Consider the following 17127-nt stretch of genomic DNA (forward strand, 5'->3'; position numbering starts at 1 on the left):
GATGAGACTGGGCGTGGTGGTTGCGGCTATAATCCTAGAGCTCGGAAGGCTGACAAGAGGAGCATCACTACGAGTCCAGTCTGTAGAGTGAGACCCTGTACTAAATACATAAAAAAATAACAATTTGGAGTATTCTCATTACTAGATCTCATGACTTGTTATAAAGCTACAGTAATTAAAATAGTGCAGCTTTGGTCCATGCATGAAAAATAAACCAATAGAAAAAAAAAGCCAAGAAACAGATCAACACAGATATGGTCAAGAGTGAAGAAAATAGGTTTTTCAAGAAATAGTGGTAGAGCAGTTGGAAATCTGCTTGGAAAAGTAATCTCTGTTACTTAATGTTAGTCAAAATAGGTCATTTACCTCAAAGTGTATGATGCAACAATTCAGCTTCAAAAACATCCTGAATACGTTTCATCAACTTGAGGTAACAGATTTCTTAAAGTGGCCCCCAAATCACTAATCATTTAAAAAGTGGTAAACTAGGCCTTAACAAAATCACAAACTTCTGTTTATCAAATACAATACCAAGAAAATATTCTAATAAATTGCAGGCTGAAAGAATACCTATAATTGATACATTTGAGAAAAGGATTATGCCAAGAAAAAATATATATATATTCCTAAAAGACAAAATATATAAACAATTGAAAAAGCACTTCTTGAAAGAGCCAACTAGCCAATAAGTATAAGAGAGAGTGCTGAATACCACTGTCTATAGAGAAAATGCAAATAAAATTCTAAAATGACATATACACATTCACCATAAGGACTGAAATTAACTGTAGAACAATTCAGACTCTTAGCAGGAGTCGGCAGGAGTGTACATTGTCTTAGCCACTTTGGAAACCTTTTACTGGTTCATGAAAAAATTGATAAAGTAATAGGATAATATTAGTTAATACCCTGCGTATCATTATCTTTAAAGTAGTTACTCAGAGTACAAGGTACAGACCAAAAATTGTCTTGCAAAGAAGCAAACATAACACAAAACTTTCTTTTCAATGAACTGAGAAACACTAGTAGTGTAAATGAAACAAATTAGCATAGATATTAAAGTGGTTTTGAAACAATGGAATACATAATTTGGTGAAGTATTTGAACTTCTCCCTACTTCCTATTTCTCTCTCTTCTGTTTTGCCCTTTATTTGTGTCCATCCATCCGTCTGTTGATCTATCTTCTGTGTGTGTGTGTGTGTGTGTGTGTGTGTGTGTTTCTCACATAAGAGTAACTATCCAACACTTAAACTGGATCTGTATCCAGGAAGGCATTCACGAGCCTCTGCTACGTCTACACTGAGGGAATGGAGTACTTCTGGCCACCAGAAGGCACAAGCAAGAATGTTCATAGCAATTCTGCTCATAACATACAGAGCTTGAAAATAACTAAATGTCCACCAAAAGAAGAAAGGATTAATAAAGGGTATATTATTTGAGTGTAAATAATATTCATATAGGGGATGGGGAGATGGCTCAGTGGAGTAAGCGCTTCCCTGGCAAGCGCAGGGGTCTGAGTTCAATCCCCGGTTCTGGAAAAAAAAATTCATATAAAGGATAATACTTAGAAACAAAAAATCCCAAACCTCTAATATGTGCAATAAGCCAGATGACTCTCGAAAAATTATGTTGGACAAAAGCCACGTGCAAAATGGAATATACTGTATGAAGCCGTTTATATGAAGTTGAAGGGTAGGCAAAACTAACATGCTGGTAGATATTTGGCAATATCTACGAAAGCTAAATATTCTCCTACACCATGACCAAAGCAATTCCAGGCCCACGATTATGCCCCAAAGAAACTATGCCTATGAGCCCTAAAGTGACATTAACAAAGATGTTCAAAATGGCATTATTTGCAATGGCCTCAGACTGAAATGAACAGCATGCTTTTTATTTTAAAGAGAATGAAAAATAATCAAAAAATTAGAAACAATGCAGAATTTCAAAAAGCAAGATAAGAATTCACCAATGGTTGTTGTACTGCATATTGTTGTCTTCAAAGTGGTTGTTAAGATTACTAGATATGAGCATGCAAAATTGGTCAAAAAATTAAGCACTTAGCTATTCCTTTTAATAAACCAATGGAAATGAGTAGGACAATTATCTTAGCTGTCCTACGTGTGTGCATGTGTGCCCTCCTCCTTTCCTTTCTTCCTTTCCCTAATCCCAGCTGTCCTTTGTTTTTGAGCAGTTTCTTTCCCTTTCACAATATCCATTGTACCTTTTGGATTTTATTTACTCATTCAGGTTCTTACACTAGGGAGACGATCCCATGTTCACACATGTGGGTCTGATTTATTTCACTTATGAGTCTGGTCTCTAATTGCATCCATTTACCTATAAAAGCCTCAAGTTTATCTTTCTTTATAGCTGAGAAGTACTCCATTATATAAATATACCACATCTTTATATCCATTCCTCAGTTGATGGGCATTTTTTGTCTATAGAATCAACATCATTCTCCATCATGCAAAAAAACAATACATTTTGTCACTATTATACAATCCACTTGTTCACATTACAGAAGGGCAACAAAAATGAATAAATGGTAAGCTATGAGCAACAAAATGAATGAATTTCACAAATATGACATTGATACAAATGACTACACTGATTCCATTAAATTTGTAGGTCAAAAATAATCAAAAGTAAACTATGGTGTTTAGGAATGAATGCTTCAGTAGTTAAACATTTTTTTTTAAGAGTAAATGATTATTGTAAAAGCAGGAAAGTCAGTCCTGGAAGGGATGGCAATGTTTCAGGGGAGCACAGGTAGGATGAGGAGTGTCAGGAGAATTCTGTATCTTCATCTATGTGGTGGTTACATTGGCATGAAATCAATGAGCTGTATAATTTTATGTGCATCTATCAGTGCGTAAAATATCATAACAAAAAGTTTACAAGATGACTATGCTGTGGACATCTTTCCATGACAAAAAATAGAAAGCTTCGACATAGAACAGCTAAGCAGTTATTGATCATGAAGTATGTGAAATATGGAAAACAAAATATACTTCGGAAACTACAGCATTTGTTGGTTTGGTCACCTTTGAAATCTAAGATTTCATGGTTTTGGAAAACCAAAATGTATACAGCTTTGCAAGAATTAGTATCTAGAGTTAAACTCTAGTTGTCAGAGAATAGCCCCAATATTGTTCACCACTGTATCTCTGTTCCCAAGCACTGTGCCTGGAACACAGTTGGGGTTCAATAATAAGGGTTGTAAGAATGAAAAAAAAAAAAAAGGATGAGAAAGAGCTAATTTGCTATAATAATGAAAAAAGGGCACTTTCACCATAATCATGGAGCATCTTCCGAGTGTGCATGCCCATAGTCAGGGCACCTGAGTGCCCAGTAGGAGGGGTACAGGCAAGAGCATGCTCCATTGGGGTGAAGCGGGCTCTGTAACCTAGTGGCCTCAGGTGATGTGCAGCACTAAGGAGAAGGTAGCCACAGGAGTGCTATCTGAAGGTGCCTAGACAAGGGCCCTTAGAAGCAGTAATATCTATCCCTCATTTGGAGCCTCAGTTAGCGCCAAGTCTTGGATAGAATTTTCTTAGAAGGCGTATCCTTGTATCAGCCATGGTACAAGACACATTATCATTTGGGCGCAGTAGTCATGGCATGTAGAGTCCATAACAATGAGAAGTGGGGCTCCATGGAAGGGTCTAGGCAGTACTTTGGATTGACACAGACACCCAACAGTGAAACCAAAGTCCTAGTAATATCCAAAGAAGAGGACCACTTATCATCTGGCCTTCCTGCTTTCTGAGTTGAGAGTAGGAAGGAACAATGACATCATCTGCATATCAAAAGGTATGATGACCCCAAGAGGGATGGGAGAGACCCTAAGTGTGTTTGTTTTCACTGGTGGCACAAAGTAAAAAAAGGAGAGAAAATTCCAGACACAAAAAATACCCCGAGAAAAAGTGCTTCTCTGCATTGCTCCATGGTTCATTTTTAAAGCCCACTTTGCATAAACTGGCAGAAGCAGAGAAGGACCTGAATTAGGAATTCTTATTTTAAGAAAAAAAAAAAAAAAAAAAAGCTGCACCCAATGCTTCTCATCCCCTGATTTCCCCAGAGTAATAAAAACTTCCTACCACCAAATCTTGCTTTTCTTTGCACAGTGATTGGCAAAGATTGAGGACAGGAAGGAGAAAGAGGGAGGAGGAAGAGGAGGGAGGAGGGAGGAGGAGGAAGAGCAGGAGTTGGACAGACAGCCTTAACCTGCTCCCTGCCCTTGGGCTGATGCTCTTTGCCCAGACAAACACTGCTCCAAGTCACCTCTAGAGTGCGCTGCATGGTCTGCAGAGAGCCCAGACCTGGCAGATGTCTAGGAGGTGGCTGCACCAGGAGGATGAGCCTGGTCCTTTGAAAGCCCCTATAGGACAGATTTACTTGATTGTTTCTTCTGTGGAGAGAGGGAGAGGGAAGGGAAGGCAGAGAGGAATAGGATATTAAGGGGAGGGCAGCAGAGAGATGCAAAAGACAGGGAAGGGATAGAAGCAAAGCGCTGCTGAGAGAAAGATTCACAGGAAGAGAGAAAGGAGGAAAGGAAAAGTCTGAGGGAGAAGGATTTATGGAGAGAAGGGACAAAGCTGGAGACAACAGGCAAATCTTCAAGCTTGGTACAGAGAGCTAAGAAAAGCTTGGACAGATGTAGTTCTTTGATGGGGAGAACCAAACAAAGGCTTCAATTACTTGCAAAACCTGGCATCCATCACAGCCTCATCTGCAACAAACTGGGTCAGCCTTACAAGGAAAATGGGTGCAAGTTGAAGCCTAAGTCTTCTGTTATCTGGTTGGCACAAGCTGAGTACGAGTGTAGCCCCCCACCACTTCATTTGAGTCCCGCTGTGGAAAGCCACACCTTTGAGTTTAACATGAAATAAAGCAAGTGTAGCAACCTCCAGCATACCACTGTGGACCGGTACCTGTATAACACCCAAGGGTGAGATGCCCCAAATCTCTGTTCTGCCTAAGCCTGCTCAGGTGGGATACGGTCAGGAGAGGGGCCCACAGGCTAGGAGTGGGAGGACAGGCCAGCCAGAGGTCAGCTGTGGGGGGGGACAGTGAACTGGAGAAAAAGAGAAAAGGCAAGATGTTTCCCAGTCCAGTTCTACTTTACCTGCCACGCAATCAGGTCCTTGAGCTGGCTCAGCTTGTCCTGGTCCTCAAGGTGGTCCCTGGTGTACTCTTCAGTGAAGAAAGCCTGTGGGGTGGGAGGTGGGCAAGATGGGGGTTTGAAATTTCCTGTTCATTTGGGGTGGATCCCAGGGTCTCAGGCACTGGGAGAAGATTCTATTTGAGAAGAGCAGGGATGAAGTTACAGTATTTGGATGGCTAGATGGTCAAGGACCTGTAGGACCTGACAATGCCTCTTTCCCTGGGGACTTCCAGCAGCACTTGCTAGAATTGGACTACAAGCTCCAGGGAAGTAATTTTTGAAGTGGTTCCTGGTCCAACAGCATCCCTGGAAACTTATAAGAAGTATAATTTCTCTGGAGCCAATCCACACCAATAGAATCAGATTCTGGGAATGGGTATGGAGGCTTTTGTGAACAAGGCTGCAGGACATTTCAAAGCATCTCAAATTGGAGAGCATTGCTCTGAGGTTAAAAAAAACTCAATAAAGAGATTTCACCTGGTGCATGTTCAAGCTTGTCTCACAGTCACCTTCACTGCAAGTGATCTGTCTGCCAGCTCCCCAACTCTTGTTTGCATTTATACAAAGACATATCACATCATTCCTTGCAGCTGAGCAAAGGGTGACCATGTGGGATGTCTGAGGGTAGCCACAAGTACTCATGGGGTGATGGGGATTATGATGAGAGTTACACTACTGTGGGTATTCTGCATTTGCTATGAATGGATGATATAAGAAAGACAGTGGAGAACTTGTTATGAAACTTATTAGAATGAGGAATCCATTCTTTAGGGTCTGCCAGGTGAAAGCCATGTAAGGAATCTCTATTCTACTTCAATGCCAGAAAAAGTTTTCTTATTGAACAATTGGTATTTTCCCTCCAGTGGACAATATGGCTTTTACAACTGATGGGTATTTTCTCCTTTTGCCATTGACACCAAGAGGGTCAAAAAACAAAATCTGTGCCTTAAATGTGTGAGGGTTTCTCCGCAGACCTTATAACCTGGAGATCTAGTTTCTACCTCACCTCAGCATTGATCTGTGAGGCATTCTACACTTTGATAGATTCTGCAATTAACTTGTTTGCATTTGTATGTGTTACTTCAAACCCTCTGTGGAGAGGATCGATTTACACAAGTGTCACATACTTAGATTTGTGGTTTCTGTGCTTTTAATGTCCAGTTTACAGTTGTCAGAGAGCACTTCCTTAACAGAGCACCTGTAACTTCCCAAGGGGCTCTGAGGCTCCCTTCTACACCTGCATGAGTGGGGAATGTGGGTGGGAAGGAGTTGGGAGCTCAGTTAAGATGGGACACTAAAAAATACTCTGGGAGATACATGATGGTCCAAATAAGCTGTGTTAGGAAGCCGCAGTAGGACAAAGAGAACACAGCCGCAGCTGTATAATACCCAAGGGCAAGATGCTCCAAATTTCTGTTCTGGCCAAGCCTGCTCAGGTGTGATACAGTCAGAAGAGGGGCCAATGGGCTATTTTCCAAGTTCTCTTCTGCAGCCTGGAGAAGAGAAGCACTCACCTTTTCATACTTGGCAAAGCCACCCATGACAGCAGGGTCTACAATCCCATTAAGGAGCATGGACAGTGGGTTGATGGGGAGACTCTCATCATTCTGGTACTGGTTTATCATCATCAGTATCTTCTCATTGGCTGTGGACATGGTTTCAATGGCATTTTCCAGTGGGCTAATGGTGGTCTGTAGAAGACAAGATCACCAAGAAGAAAGGGCCTTAGCAGGTGCCTTTAGACACAAATGTACTATTGGTATTGCTTTTACTTGGGGTGCGACAGGCTCCAGTTGAAATAAGGCCAGTGGGAGTGTGGAGTTGTCTTCTGTCGAGATAGACAGACTGACTCGGGCTTAGGGAGAAGGATTTCTCTGGTGAGGCTCAGGGGAAAGCACCTGGAACCTGCTGGGGTCTTCGAGGCTGCCTGTCCTAGAGAAGTTTCTCTCTTTGGATTATGTAGGTGAAACACTCCAACTCAATCCATCACATACTGGTTGTGTAACTCATGTGTGTGTGTGTGGTGTGAGGATCAGCTTCTCATGAGGACCCCTGTGACTGTATCACACATAGTGTGGCTTCTTCAGGTAGATCCACTTTAACTGAGAAGATAAAGTGAAATCCTTCTTCTACACTTCTCAGAAAGCAATATAAACAAAGGGCCATCAAATGACAACTAGCAAATAGCGTGATTCCCAAGAGCTTGGGATCTGGAGTAAAGCACTAAACTGGAGGTCAGCAATCGTTTAGTGTAGAAAGGCCAAACAGTAAATATTTCAAGACTTGCTGCAGCCCAGATGGTCTCTGTTACAATTACTCAACTCTGTTTTTGTAGCAGGGAAAGACAGCCACTGGGAAAGTGTAAGTAAGCTTTTTATCAAATGTTCCAATAAAATTTTTTTATCAAAATAGATGGCAAGTGGAATCTGTCCACAAACCATAGTTTGCTGACCACTGAACTGATTAAATTAAAAAAGTACAGAATTCAGCTTTGGGGTTTTCTAACTGTGTTACTTTGGACAGGTTTCCTAACCTATCTGAATCTCGATTAATTGTAAAAGAGAAATAAGAGAAACTTATGTCAGAGAGTTACTGGTAATTAGTTATTAATATTTTTAACAGCAGTTGTCTTACAAGGGGGTGACTCATTGGCAGGAAATGTAGGGGTTGGAAGGATCAAGGAATCTAAAAAGTATCATAGAAAAAGGGACCTTAAACTATACTTGTCTACATGGTTGTAATATATTGCTTGTCTGACTGGTAATGCAGTAAAGATTGAGATAATACAAAAGCTGATGTAGAATTTTTTAAAAATGTCACCTGTAACTGCTTGTGCTTACTACATATGAGAGGCGTAGATCAGCCTTCACAGCCCTATGCTTAATCCTCTTTTTAAATAAATCATTGTCTTGAATCCCTGTGAAACCATAACTTTGTCATATCCTTGCCTGTGTCTGTACCCTTCCATCTGGCCCCTTGTACAGGAAATGTTCACCCATCTCTAGTTCTGGGAGATGTCAAATCTTGCAGTGAGAAGTCCTTGGCAGTGAGAGTCCTTCACTCTCTCTAACACTGTTACTCTCTATCACAAATTCATGCAAACACCCACCAAATTAGTAAGCTTCATGTTACCACAATGAAGTACCTGTGGCGATGAACTCACAAGAGGAGCAGTTCATGTAGCTCATGGCTCTGCAGGGTCAGATCCAACAGTGAGCAGACTCACAGGTTTGGGCCTCTCGTAGCATTGCCATATAGCAATGGTAGGGAGTGTGTCAAGGCTGACAGCTCACACCACAAGCCAGGAAGCAGAGTGATTGAGAGACCAGAAGCTCACCTCCTTTTTGAGGGACCTCCCGATGGACTTAGGACCTCACACTACTACCATGGGGATGAAGCTTTTCCATATGGGTCATTAAGGGACTTTGTTAAGCTGTGCCTTGTTTCTCTATGGGGAGTATAGTTATAATAACTCTTACCTACTTGTTGTCAAGGAAAAGGAATTACTAAGGAAAAGAGTTTTGGGGAAAAATGTGTGTTGAGCAAGTAGGGTTGGATGGAGGAGAATCAAACAAAAGAAATATAACAATGATCCCTATAAATTAGTAGCATTCCAAATTTTTCAAAGCCATTTCTTTCATATCACCTTTTAAAAATCTAGTTCCAAACATGACCTAGGAGATACTTTTAGCACTTCTGCTTTTTAGCATTTCAAACCCTATCATTGGGCCCCAGTTGCCTCATAGACAATATAATGCTGCTAAACAAGAATTGGGAAACAAACTGGAGAACTGCAGGCCAAACAAGGCTTGTGGAAGTCTATCATTTAGCACACAGATTCTGTTTGTTAAATTTATTGCAAAGTGGGGGAGGGAGGAGTTGCTACCGTAACATCATGCAGCCTCCACTAGTCCCTGTTGTTTTAAGGTGGTTATTTACTTATTTACCTTATCTTACTGGACACTGAAGGTATTCCTTATAGCTTTTGAGCTTACTGACCTCTGGCATCTCTTTCATCTCTGAAATTGCAATCTGTTTTTTATAGCTAATGCTAGGACGAGGAGATAGACAGTACTTGTCCAACACTACTAATAACGACCACATGGAACTTAAGTGATCCCCAGATTATAGCTTCCTGTAGATTAAATTTCTCAGGGCAACAAGGAAAAATGTTAAATAAATAAGTAGAACTTACACTGGAAGCCCACCCGAAATCATTTCCTTATGCAAACAGTACTAGAGTTATGGGAGTGTATGGAAGGAAGAACTGAGAACAAGACACAAGTTCATATAATAAAAAATACTTGAAAATGAAGTCACTTGGCAGGGTACTAAGCTTATGTGTTTGAGATATCTTGAAATTCTCGATAACTTATGTGAAGGAGGCTATTAAAGACCAATTTATTTTGGTCAGTATTTTGTATATTTCCTCAACTCTGTCTATCAGAAAGATTGAGATGAAAGGATCAGGTCAAAAATGTTGAGTATTTCTTGCCTACTTTCAAAATCTTGAGGTGATAAAGTAAGGGAACTCACTCAGACACGATAGCCATCTGTATATTATTGATTGATTGATTTAGATATTGAACATCAATTACAAGCCCAAGATCATTCTTGTTCCTTGAAGCATACCATGGCACAAAGTAGAGAAAAATCCCTGTATTCCTATAATTTATGTACCAGTGAAGTTTTTAGCATAACAAGTTGTATTCAATATCCTATTAATTATTTTTATTTACTTATTTTTGGTGGAACCGGAGATTGAATGTTGTTTTTTTTTTCCTCGAGTATCTTCAGTCTGTACTAGGTTGAGGCTGTGCATGTGGAATGTGCCCACACAGAGGGCTGACCATATGTACCGCATAGGGTTTTGTGAAAATTGAATGGAGTCAGGCTATAAAGCCTTTGACATGGTGCTTGGGATGCTTGTTAAACCTATCATGTGTCTGTATGTGCCATGAACCAAGGGCATGAGCACTCTCTCCCTTTCCATGTTACCCTTGCCGGTGTGGCTGGAGACCCTCTGAAAAAGGAAATAATGAGTCCATTCCAAGTGGCTGATAATGGAAGTTACAGTCCAACTTTATGCCTTCCACTAACCTTGAACAACCCATGAATTCATTCTGTCCCCCAACCCCAAGAAGGAGAGAATAATATCTACCTTATAGGGTTGAGGGAGTGTTCAAAAGCAATCTTGCAAGGGAACAGCTTAGCACATGCTTAATAAGGGTTTGTTACTGTCATCATCCTTATCCTATTTTTCCAAGGTCTAGGCTGTGCCCACAAAAAGGAGGTCACTGAGATAACAAGCTGCTGGCTTACTGGACAGGAGGGGGCATTAAAGGCTGGAGTGTGACAGTGTCCATGCTGATAATGCACTAGTCTGAATACATCTCTCTCCTCTGCTTATGGATCTGTTTTGCATATAGAAAAAAAAGTGCCATTGGTGGTCTATAAGGTCCCTCTCTGACCATAGCATGTATTTACTTTGACCTTTTAGTCTGTCTCCTCCTACTAGAATGCAAGTTCCACTTGGGATCTGTGGGTCTCAGGATAGTGTGACATGTGTTAGGTACTCATGAGCTAGTTTTTGAATGAACTGATGTATAAAAAATCCTGTATATGCCCCCACTTGGTAGAATATGCTCTTATAACCACATTGGTCCTTCCCCTGATCTTGGGCACTATAAGATTCCAGGCTAACTGAGGACGAGGAGAATCTTCATATATTGAGAAACAAATGTAGGTCATCTGCACAAAGAGGTTCATATATTTGGACTCTAGTTAGAACTTTGGTACTGTCTGATTTTTCTTCTCTGAGCCTCAGTTTATCTGAGTATAAAATAGGTTCATCCTGAAGAGCCATCCCCAAAAAACTCCTAGGATAGGATGAGTACAAAAGGGGGACTGAATGGATGGAGTTCCAGGCCTTCTGCTACATCCCTCCACCACCACAGATGTGCCTGTTCATTATTATGGGAGTCTATGAAAGCTTCAACCAGTGGGGGAGGGGATTGTTATGGTTTGTGTTTAGTTGTCCCCCAAACCCTCAGGTAGTCATGGGGTAGACTTCTAGAGTTTGTGATTAATTCATGATCCAGTGATGAGATTATGGATGTGAGTGTTTCTGGGATTATGGGTGTAAATGCTGCTGGGATTATGGGTGTGAATGTTACACCCAGCCTGGGGTAGATAGCCTGGATGAAATATAAGGGAGACAGACTTGTTTTCTGCCTCTTCCTCTGCCATTGTTGCTGCTACTCCTCTGTTTTGCTCTTGTTGTTTTGCTGTTTTCCTCCACCATGAACTGCTGCCCTCTGCCATGTGCCAGTCTGCCTTGGAGCCAGCTGAGTATGGACTGAAACCTCCACAAACTGTGAGTTAAATAAACCTTTCCTTCCTTAATTTGGGGTGTTGGGTATTTTGTCCTAGCAAGGAGAAAAAAGTAATTGACACAGATTATGCATGTGTTTTTAAAAAAAATCTCAAAGCAGTTACTCTGGATGTGGCCTTAGGTCTCTGGGACTACCATAGGAATATCAACAATAACACAACATCTGTTTAAAGTCAATAGAGCCTCCTACAACTGGTTATGCCCCACCTTCCAGAGAAGGAAAGGGTCTGAGACTTACCTGTGACATGTGAACTACCTCGAACCAGCGCAGGATGCCTGGAAGCTTATATGCAGTCACAAAGGAAGTCCTCTCGATCCACATTGACTGTCCCAGAGGTGGCAGGGTAAGGGCAGAAAAACAAAACGTTCATGAAGGCTGAACTCAGGCAAGCTTGGCAGAAAGCCTGCCGGGCCCCCAAGGCCGCCCATCTACCAGAAAGCAGAGCAAACACTGCTGGATCTAGAAACACACATGCTGCACATTTCAGAATTCTTTCCCAGCATGAAGCTTAAGCTCTTCCTGGACCAGGACAGAGAAATCCTAACTTGGGTGTCTACATAGCCTGAGATTTTATCTGGGAGGAGGGTCTGCTGTGTTCATTAGAGTCTCACAGAGGCAGTGATGCCCAAAATATTAAGAATCACAGTCGGAGGCAAGGAGCTGAGATACTCAGCGTCTTCTCCACATTCTGGCCTCAGCCTGGGGAACAGAAGACAGATTCTCACTGGGAGGCACTTGCACAAGGGACTCATATTTTGGAGACAGAGACAACTAGATCACTGTCACCTAATAGTGGTGTGCTGGTCACACTGATTTCACCCACACCCTTCTCAGCCTGAGGATTCCATTTCCTAAAAATGCCCAAACACTTTGCAGCTGACAAGATATCTGTCATAAAGTCTAGTTCACATTTTGGAAGGACAAAGGCACAAGAAATGAGAAACCCCAACAGAAGAGAGAGGGGAGCGTGTGTCATCACAGCTGTGAGAGTTTGCCCCATTTTCTTTGATGTTGGATCACGTTACTCCCATTCTGGATGTGTGGCCTGGCTGCTGAAGACCATCCAGGGCAGGGTAGATACTCACAGCAAATTCATTCTCAGGGTCTATGGTCCCCTTGCGCACAGGTCGGGAGTAGTGGAATTTCTGCACGTAGTTGGATTTGTAGAAGCTGAAAGACAGGAAGAAACTGAGGCTCTTGCTGGCCGTGCCCAGCAGCAGACCCCTGTGCTGGCCTGCACTGTGGGAGGCTCATCACAGTACACACCCGTCTAGAGGGGTCTTGTGACAGCCCTTGAAGTCAGGGTCTATGCTCTGGACACCCTCAAACTGGCTCTTGCACAGGCTGCCCTGCAAGGTGACTTAGAAGGTAAACTACTTTTATGTCCTCAAGAGACCATAGCACCTCTAGAGTATGCAGGCATTTGGAATGCTGGTGTGAATGCACTTAGGGTGGCCTACATCTTCATTTCCTGGGACTCTAATAATGAATCGAGGTATTCCTAAGTCTAACAGTGCAGGAGTATCCTCTAAGGTTTCTTTAGGAGTTCTAGTTGTCCCCTTTTATCATCCCTCTGAGTCTCTGGAAAGGTCTGATAGCACTGCCAACATGGCACTGTACTAGCTGGAAAGCCACTGTCACCTACTCATGGGTATCAGAGGAAGAGGGTAAGGGAGACTGCGGTCCAGGCTGAGAGACTCTCCTCAGCCATGGTTATTATGTGAGGTGGCTAAAGGAGCTGTCTACCTCTATGCCCAATGGGAAAGGGACATGCTTCTCCTGAAGTAATTCCTATTTCTGGCCATCCACAGGGAAGGCGTATTCTAAAACACACGAATGCTCTATTTGGTACCTGGACCTGAGGTTCAGGAGGTGAGCCAGGCAGCTGAAAAATACATATCATTGTGCCCCGTGGACCTCCCACCTCATGGCCTCATCAATGACCTTGCAACCTGGTACTGGAGATTGACACTACATTTATGTTGCTTTCTCTACTGTCTCTTTAACGTAATCTGGACATGCCCATTGTCAGTGTACAACCTGCCTGATGCTGAGAAGATATCCCTTTAGAAGAATGCTCAACATGCCTGAGTCCACCCTTGTTTCTCCACTGCCTGTGACCTCCCAGGCCCACACTTTCTGGCTGTTGACCACTCAGGGATCAGCCTGGGCAATAGCTTTCCATATGTATTCCAATGAATCTCATCAAAGTCTAATGAGGATTTGCTGCACCACAAAGCCAACCCCAATCCTGACCCTCTCCTACATCTCTGGCTTTAGCCTCACATGGGACAGAGCTGAGCTAATTGAAACAATTCTCCTAAGAAAAGGGGGGAAATTGGCTAAGGTACAGTTGGAGCACTTGGCCTGTCCTGTCACCCCCTCAGTGTTATGGACCCTTGGAGTCCCCTCCCCCATTCCTCTTCCCAATGGAATGCAGGTCTTACTTTATGATCTGATCAGGCACAGGCTTGTTCTTGAACCTGGGGTGTTCATCCAAGACAGGTTGGACAGTGAAACATTGGATGTCTGAAATCCTTGAGGTTAAGGACTCATGATATGTCTGTTGGCCTCTGGGATAGTTCCAAATGCAGCAGATTTCAACCGAAAGCTCCCAGCCCTGCCCTTCTGGGGCCACATTTTTCTTGAATAATCAGCTTCAGGTTTCTGGCTTCCCACCAGGTCCTAATGACCAGTTAGCAGTCACTGTGCTTTTTATCAGGTACCTGTCACCCTACAGCCCCATATCAGGTCTTTGTTTCTGCTAGAAGAGTTAGTGGTGTTTTGTCATCATTACCACTGTTATATTGTCATTAAAAATAATGCCATCTAATGAATGCACATCTCTCCATCAAACTGAGCACACATCTCCCCAAGGTCTTGTTTACTCTCTCCAATTCTACTGGAAGGCATGAGTAACCTGAATTGTCCCCATTGAGGTCACAAAAGCCAGACAACTTACTGAAGATCACAGAGCTTGTAAGACCAGAATAGGCGTTTGTATTTAGGTATTTTAAGCTTACACTCAGAATTCTTGGGGCTGGGGAGATAGCTCAGAAGAATAAGTGCTTGCCTGGCAAGCACAAGGGCCTGAGTTCAATCCCTGGTTCTGCCAAAAAAGAAAAAAAAAAAGAAAGAAAGAAAAGAAATCAGAATTCTTTACTGTATGTTTACTCAAAGATGGTCTTCTGGCTAGCCCTGAGTGGCTTGTTAGAAAGACTGACTTTGGGTCTTACCTAAAATAATCAGAATGAGAATCTGCATTTGAAAAGATCTTGGGAGACTCATATGCACAGTGAAATTTGAGAACTGCCTCAGGACATGCAAAAAGAAGTCACTCTGCACTGCAACTCTGGAGTAAAAGCAACCATCTGCAGCAGGATTGTAAACTCTGTCCAGGCTCAGCAGTAAAGAGCTTCACAACCAAACAGTGATGTCTTCTAAGGGCACAGGACACCAGAGGGGCATCACTGACACCAGGTCTTTGTTGCACTTACTCTAAATCTGTCTTTATTCATTTTAAGCCAGACTGTGATAAATGAAATGAAAAAGCCCAGAGTCACTGGTCCCATCACTGATGCCTACTCTCCTTCCCTCCCCTTCTATTTCCTCTCTGCCCATCTCTCTTTCTTCCCAAAGATCACCATAACTTCCACTGTCTTTCCCTGGTTCTGACACATCTCCCAACTAAGTACCTTCTCCTGTTGGCTTTTGAAGCTATGTCTACAGGGGTGTGGCTTATTTTCCCACCATATCTCTGGCTAGCCAACAGATATACCCTCTGCTTAGAACATCTCTCAACACTTTCCCTCCCCTGGGAGCCTTTCAGGCAGATATCAAATACCATAGTCAATGAAACTAATGGTACCCACTCCAGATAGGAACCACTTTCTTTCCTTAGGTTCCCATAGTATTTGCCTACACATCTGTTGGGATCAGCTCTTAGCACCTCATCTCCCTGCTACCCAGGTGTCTCATCCTCAGGGTGGAGGCTAAGATTTTTATCCACACATAAGAGATGGCAAAAACAAAATTACAAATTAAATTCCTTCTTTTTGATAAATTTGTTTCATGCAAATATGTTGTGAATTTAATATTTTCACCTCTGAAGAGTATTTCTAGGATCTTTTGGACAGAAGGGAACGCTTAACCTCGATGAGTCAGCCTTCATGGGAGCATTTCTATGAACTTTGAGAAAATCATTCTCTTCCTTACACTCTGAGGCCAACAGCCTGCTTGGGGAAGGAAATCACTCTGGATGAAGCCTACAAGAGCTGGTACAGTGTGGTAGGTTAAATCCAGCTCATTACCTGTTTTTGTATGTCCCAAAAACTAAGAATAGTTTTCATACTTTCAAATAGCTGAGAAAAACAATACTTTGTGACATGTAAAAATAATAGATAGATTTCAAAATTTCAGTGTCCATAAATAAAGTTTTATTGGAATACAACCATGCCCATCCACTTATGCCTCAGCAATGGCTGCTGTCCCAGCACAACAGCGGAGCTGAGTAATCATGATGGCGGATACATGGCCCTCAAAGACAAAACTATTCTCTGTCTGGTCCTTCAAAGAAAGGTTGCCAGAGTCTTTTAGAGAAGATTCCAGGTCTGTCTGTCTGTCTGTCCGTCCATCCATCCATCTATCTTATCTACTAGCCTTAATATAAAAGGAAAATTCAGACCTGTCCCTGTGCAGTGAGGCCCCAGGAGTACACATGGCTGGACTCTCATGCCATGGACTAAACCTATACACAGAGTGGTGGTCACAACAGCTTTTTGCAAACTGATCTGCATTTCTCATGTTCTCCTATTGGATACCGAAATGAGAAGCATGAGACTTGTTATGTTCCCACACTGCTTGCCAACTTTTTAAACAAGTAAGGGCAAGAGAACGCAGTATTAAGAATGCATGATTTTGATTAAAAAGTAGGCTTGAGTTCAAATTCTAGCGTCACTGCTTCCTAGCTGGCCCTTAGGCAAATGGCTTAAGTTATCTGGGCCTCAGTTTTTTTATTAGCAAAATACAGAAAGCACTACTACTCAAGTAACCTTGCTGGAGCTATTGTGAAGCAAGCAGAAAAACAATGCATGTTAAGTGCCTAAGACATGGTACACAGTCAAATTTTTTAAATAGTAAACTAGAACACAGGTTTTGAGATGGATCTTGGGATTCAAATACCAAATCCATCACTAATTAGCTTTATAACCTTAGGCAGATTGCTTTGTCACGCTGCCTCACATACTCCTTCTCAACGAATAGGAAAAACTAACAACAAGCTTATAGCATTTGATGGGGTTTAAAGAAATAGCTCTTACAAAGTGCTCCATCTCATGAAAAGAACATTAAGCAAATTTCTGCCCTCAGTGTTTTCTTGGCCACCTGTTTCTTTGCTCTAACCCAGACCTCAGGGCCCTAAACATGGCATGGACCAGAAGTACATGGTCTCTCTTCCATGCCAAATAAACAGCCACACAGCTGTTCAACACCAGGTCCCCTTTAGCAGGGCCTTAGTGCTAATCCTGTGTCTCGCCTGTAACCAAACCTGCATTTGTAACC

The 17127-nt window shown here is 42.3% G+C and overlaps 1 protein-coding gene across 1 annotated transcript in view; it reads right to left on the bottom strand.

Annotated features, from left to right (window-relative positions):
- The window catches only part of Dock2 (dedicator of cytokinesis 2), a 478084-nt gene that overhangs the window by 19131 nt on the left and 441826 nt on the right, over nucleotides 1–17127 (bottom strand). Inside the window, exons 42-46 of the mRNA XM_004637060.2 lie at nucleotides 14016–14097; nucleotides 12654–12738; nucleotides 11806–11892; nucleotides 6688–6864; nucleotides 5135–5218 (exon numbers count right to left, since the gene is read on the bottom strand). Coding sequence (XP_004637117.2) covers nucleotides 5135–5218; nucleotides 6688–6864; nucleotides 11806–11892; nucleotides 12654–12738; nucleotides 14016–14097 — 515 coding nt within the window. The remainder of the gene's footprint in view (nucleotides 1–5134; nucleotides 5219–6687; nucleotides 6865–11805; nucleotides 11893–12653; nucleotides 12739–14015; nucleotides 14098–17127) is intronic.

The sequence above is a fragment of the Octodon degus genome, unplaced genomic scaffold, assembly GCF_000260255.1.
Source record: "Octodon degus isolate 3935 unplaced genomic scaffold, OctDeg1.0 scaffold00085, whole genome shotgun sequence".
In the NCBI taxonomy this organism is placed as follows: Eukaryota; Metazoa; Chordata; class Mammalia; order Rodentia; family Octodontidae; genus Octodon; species Octodon degus.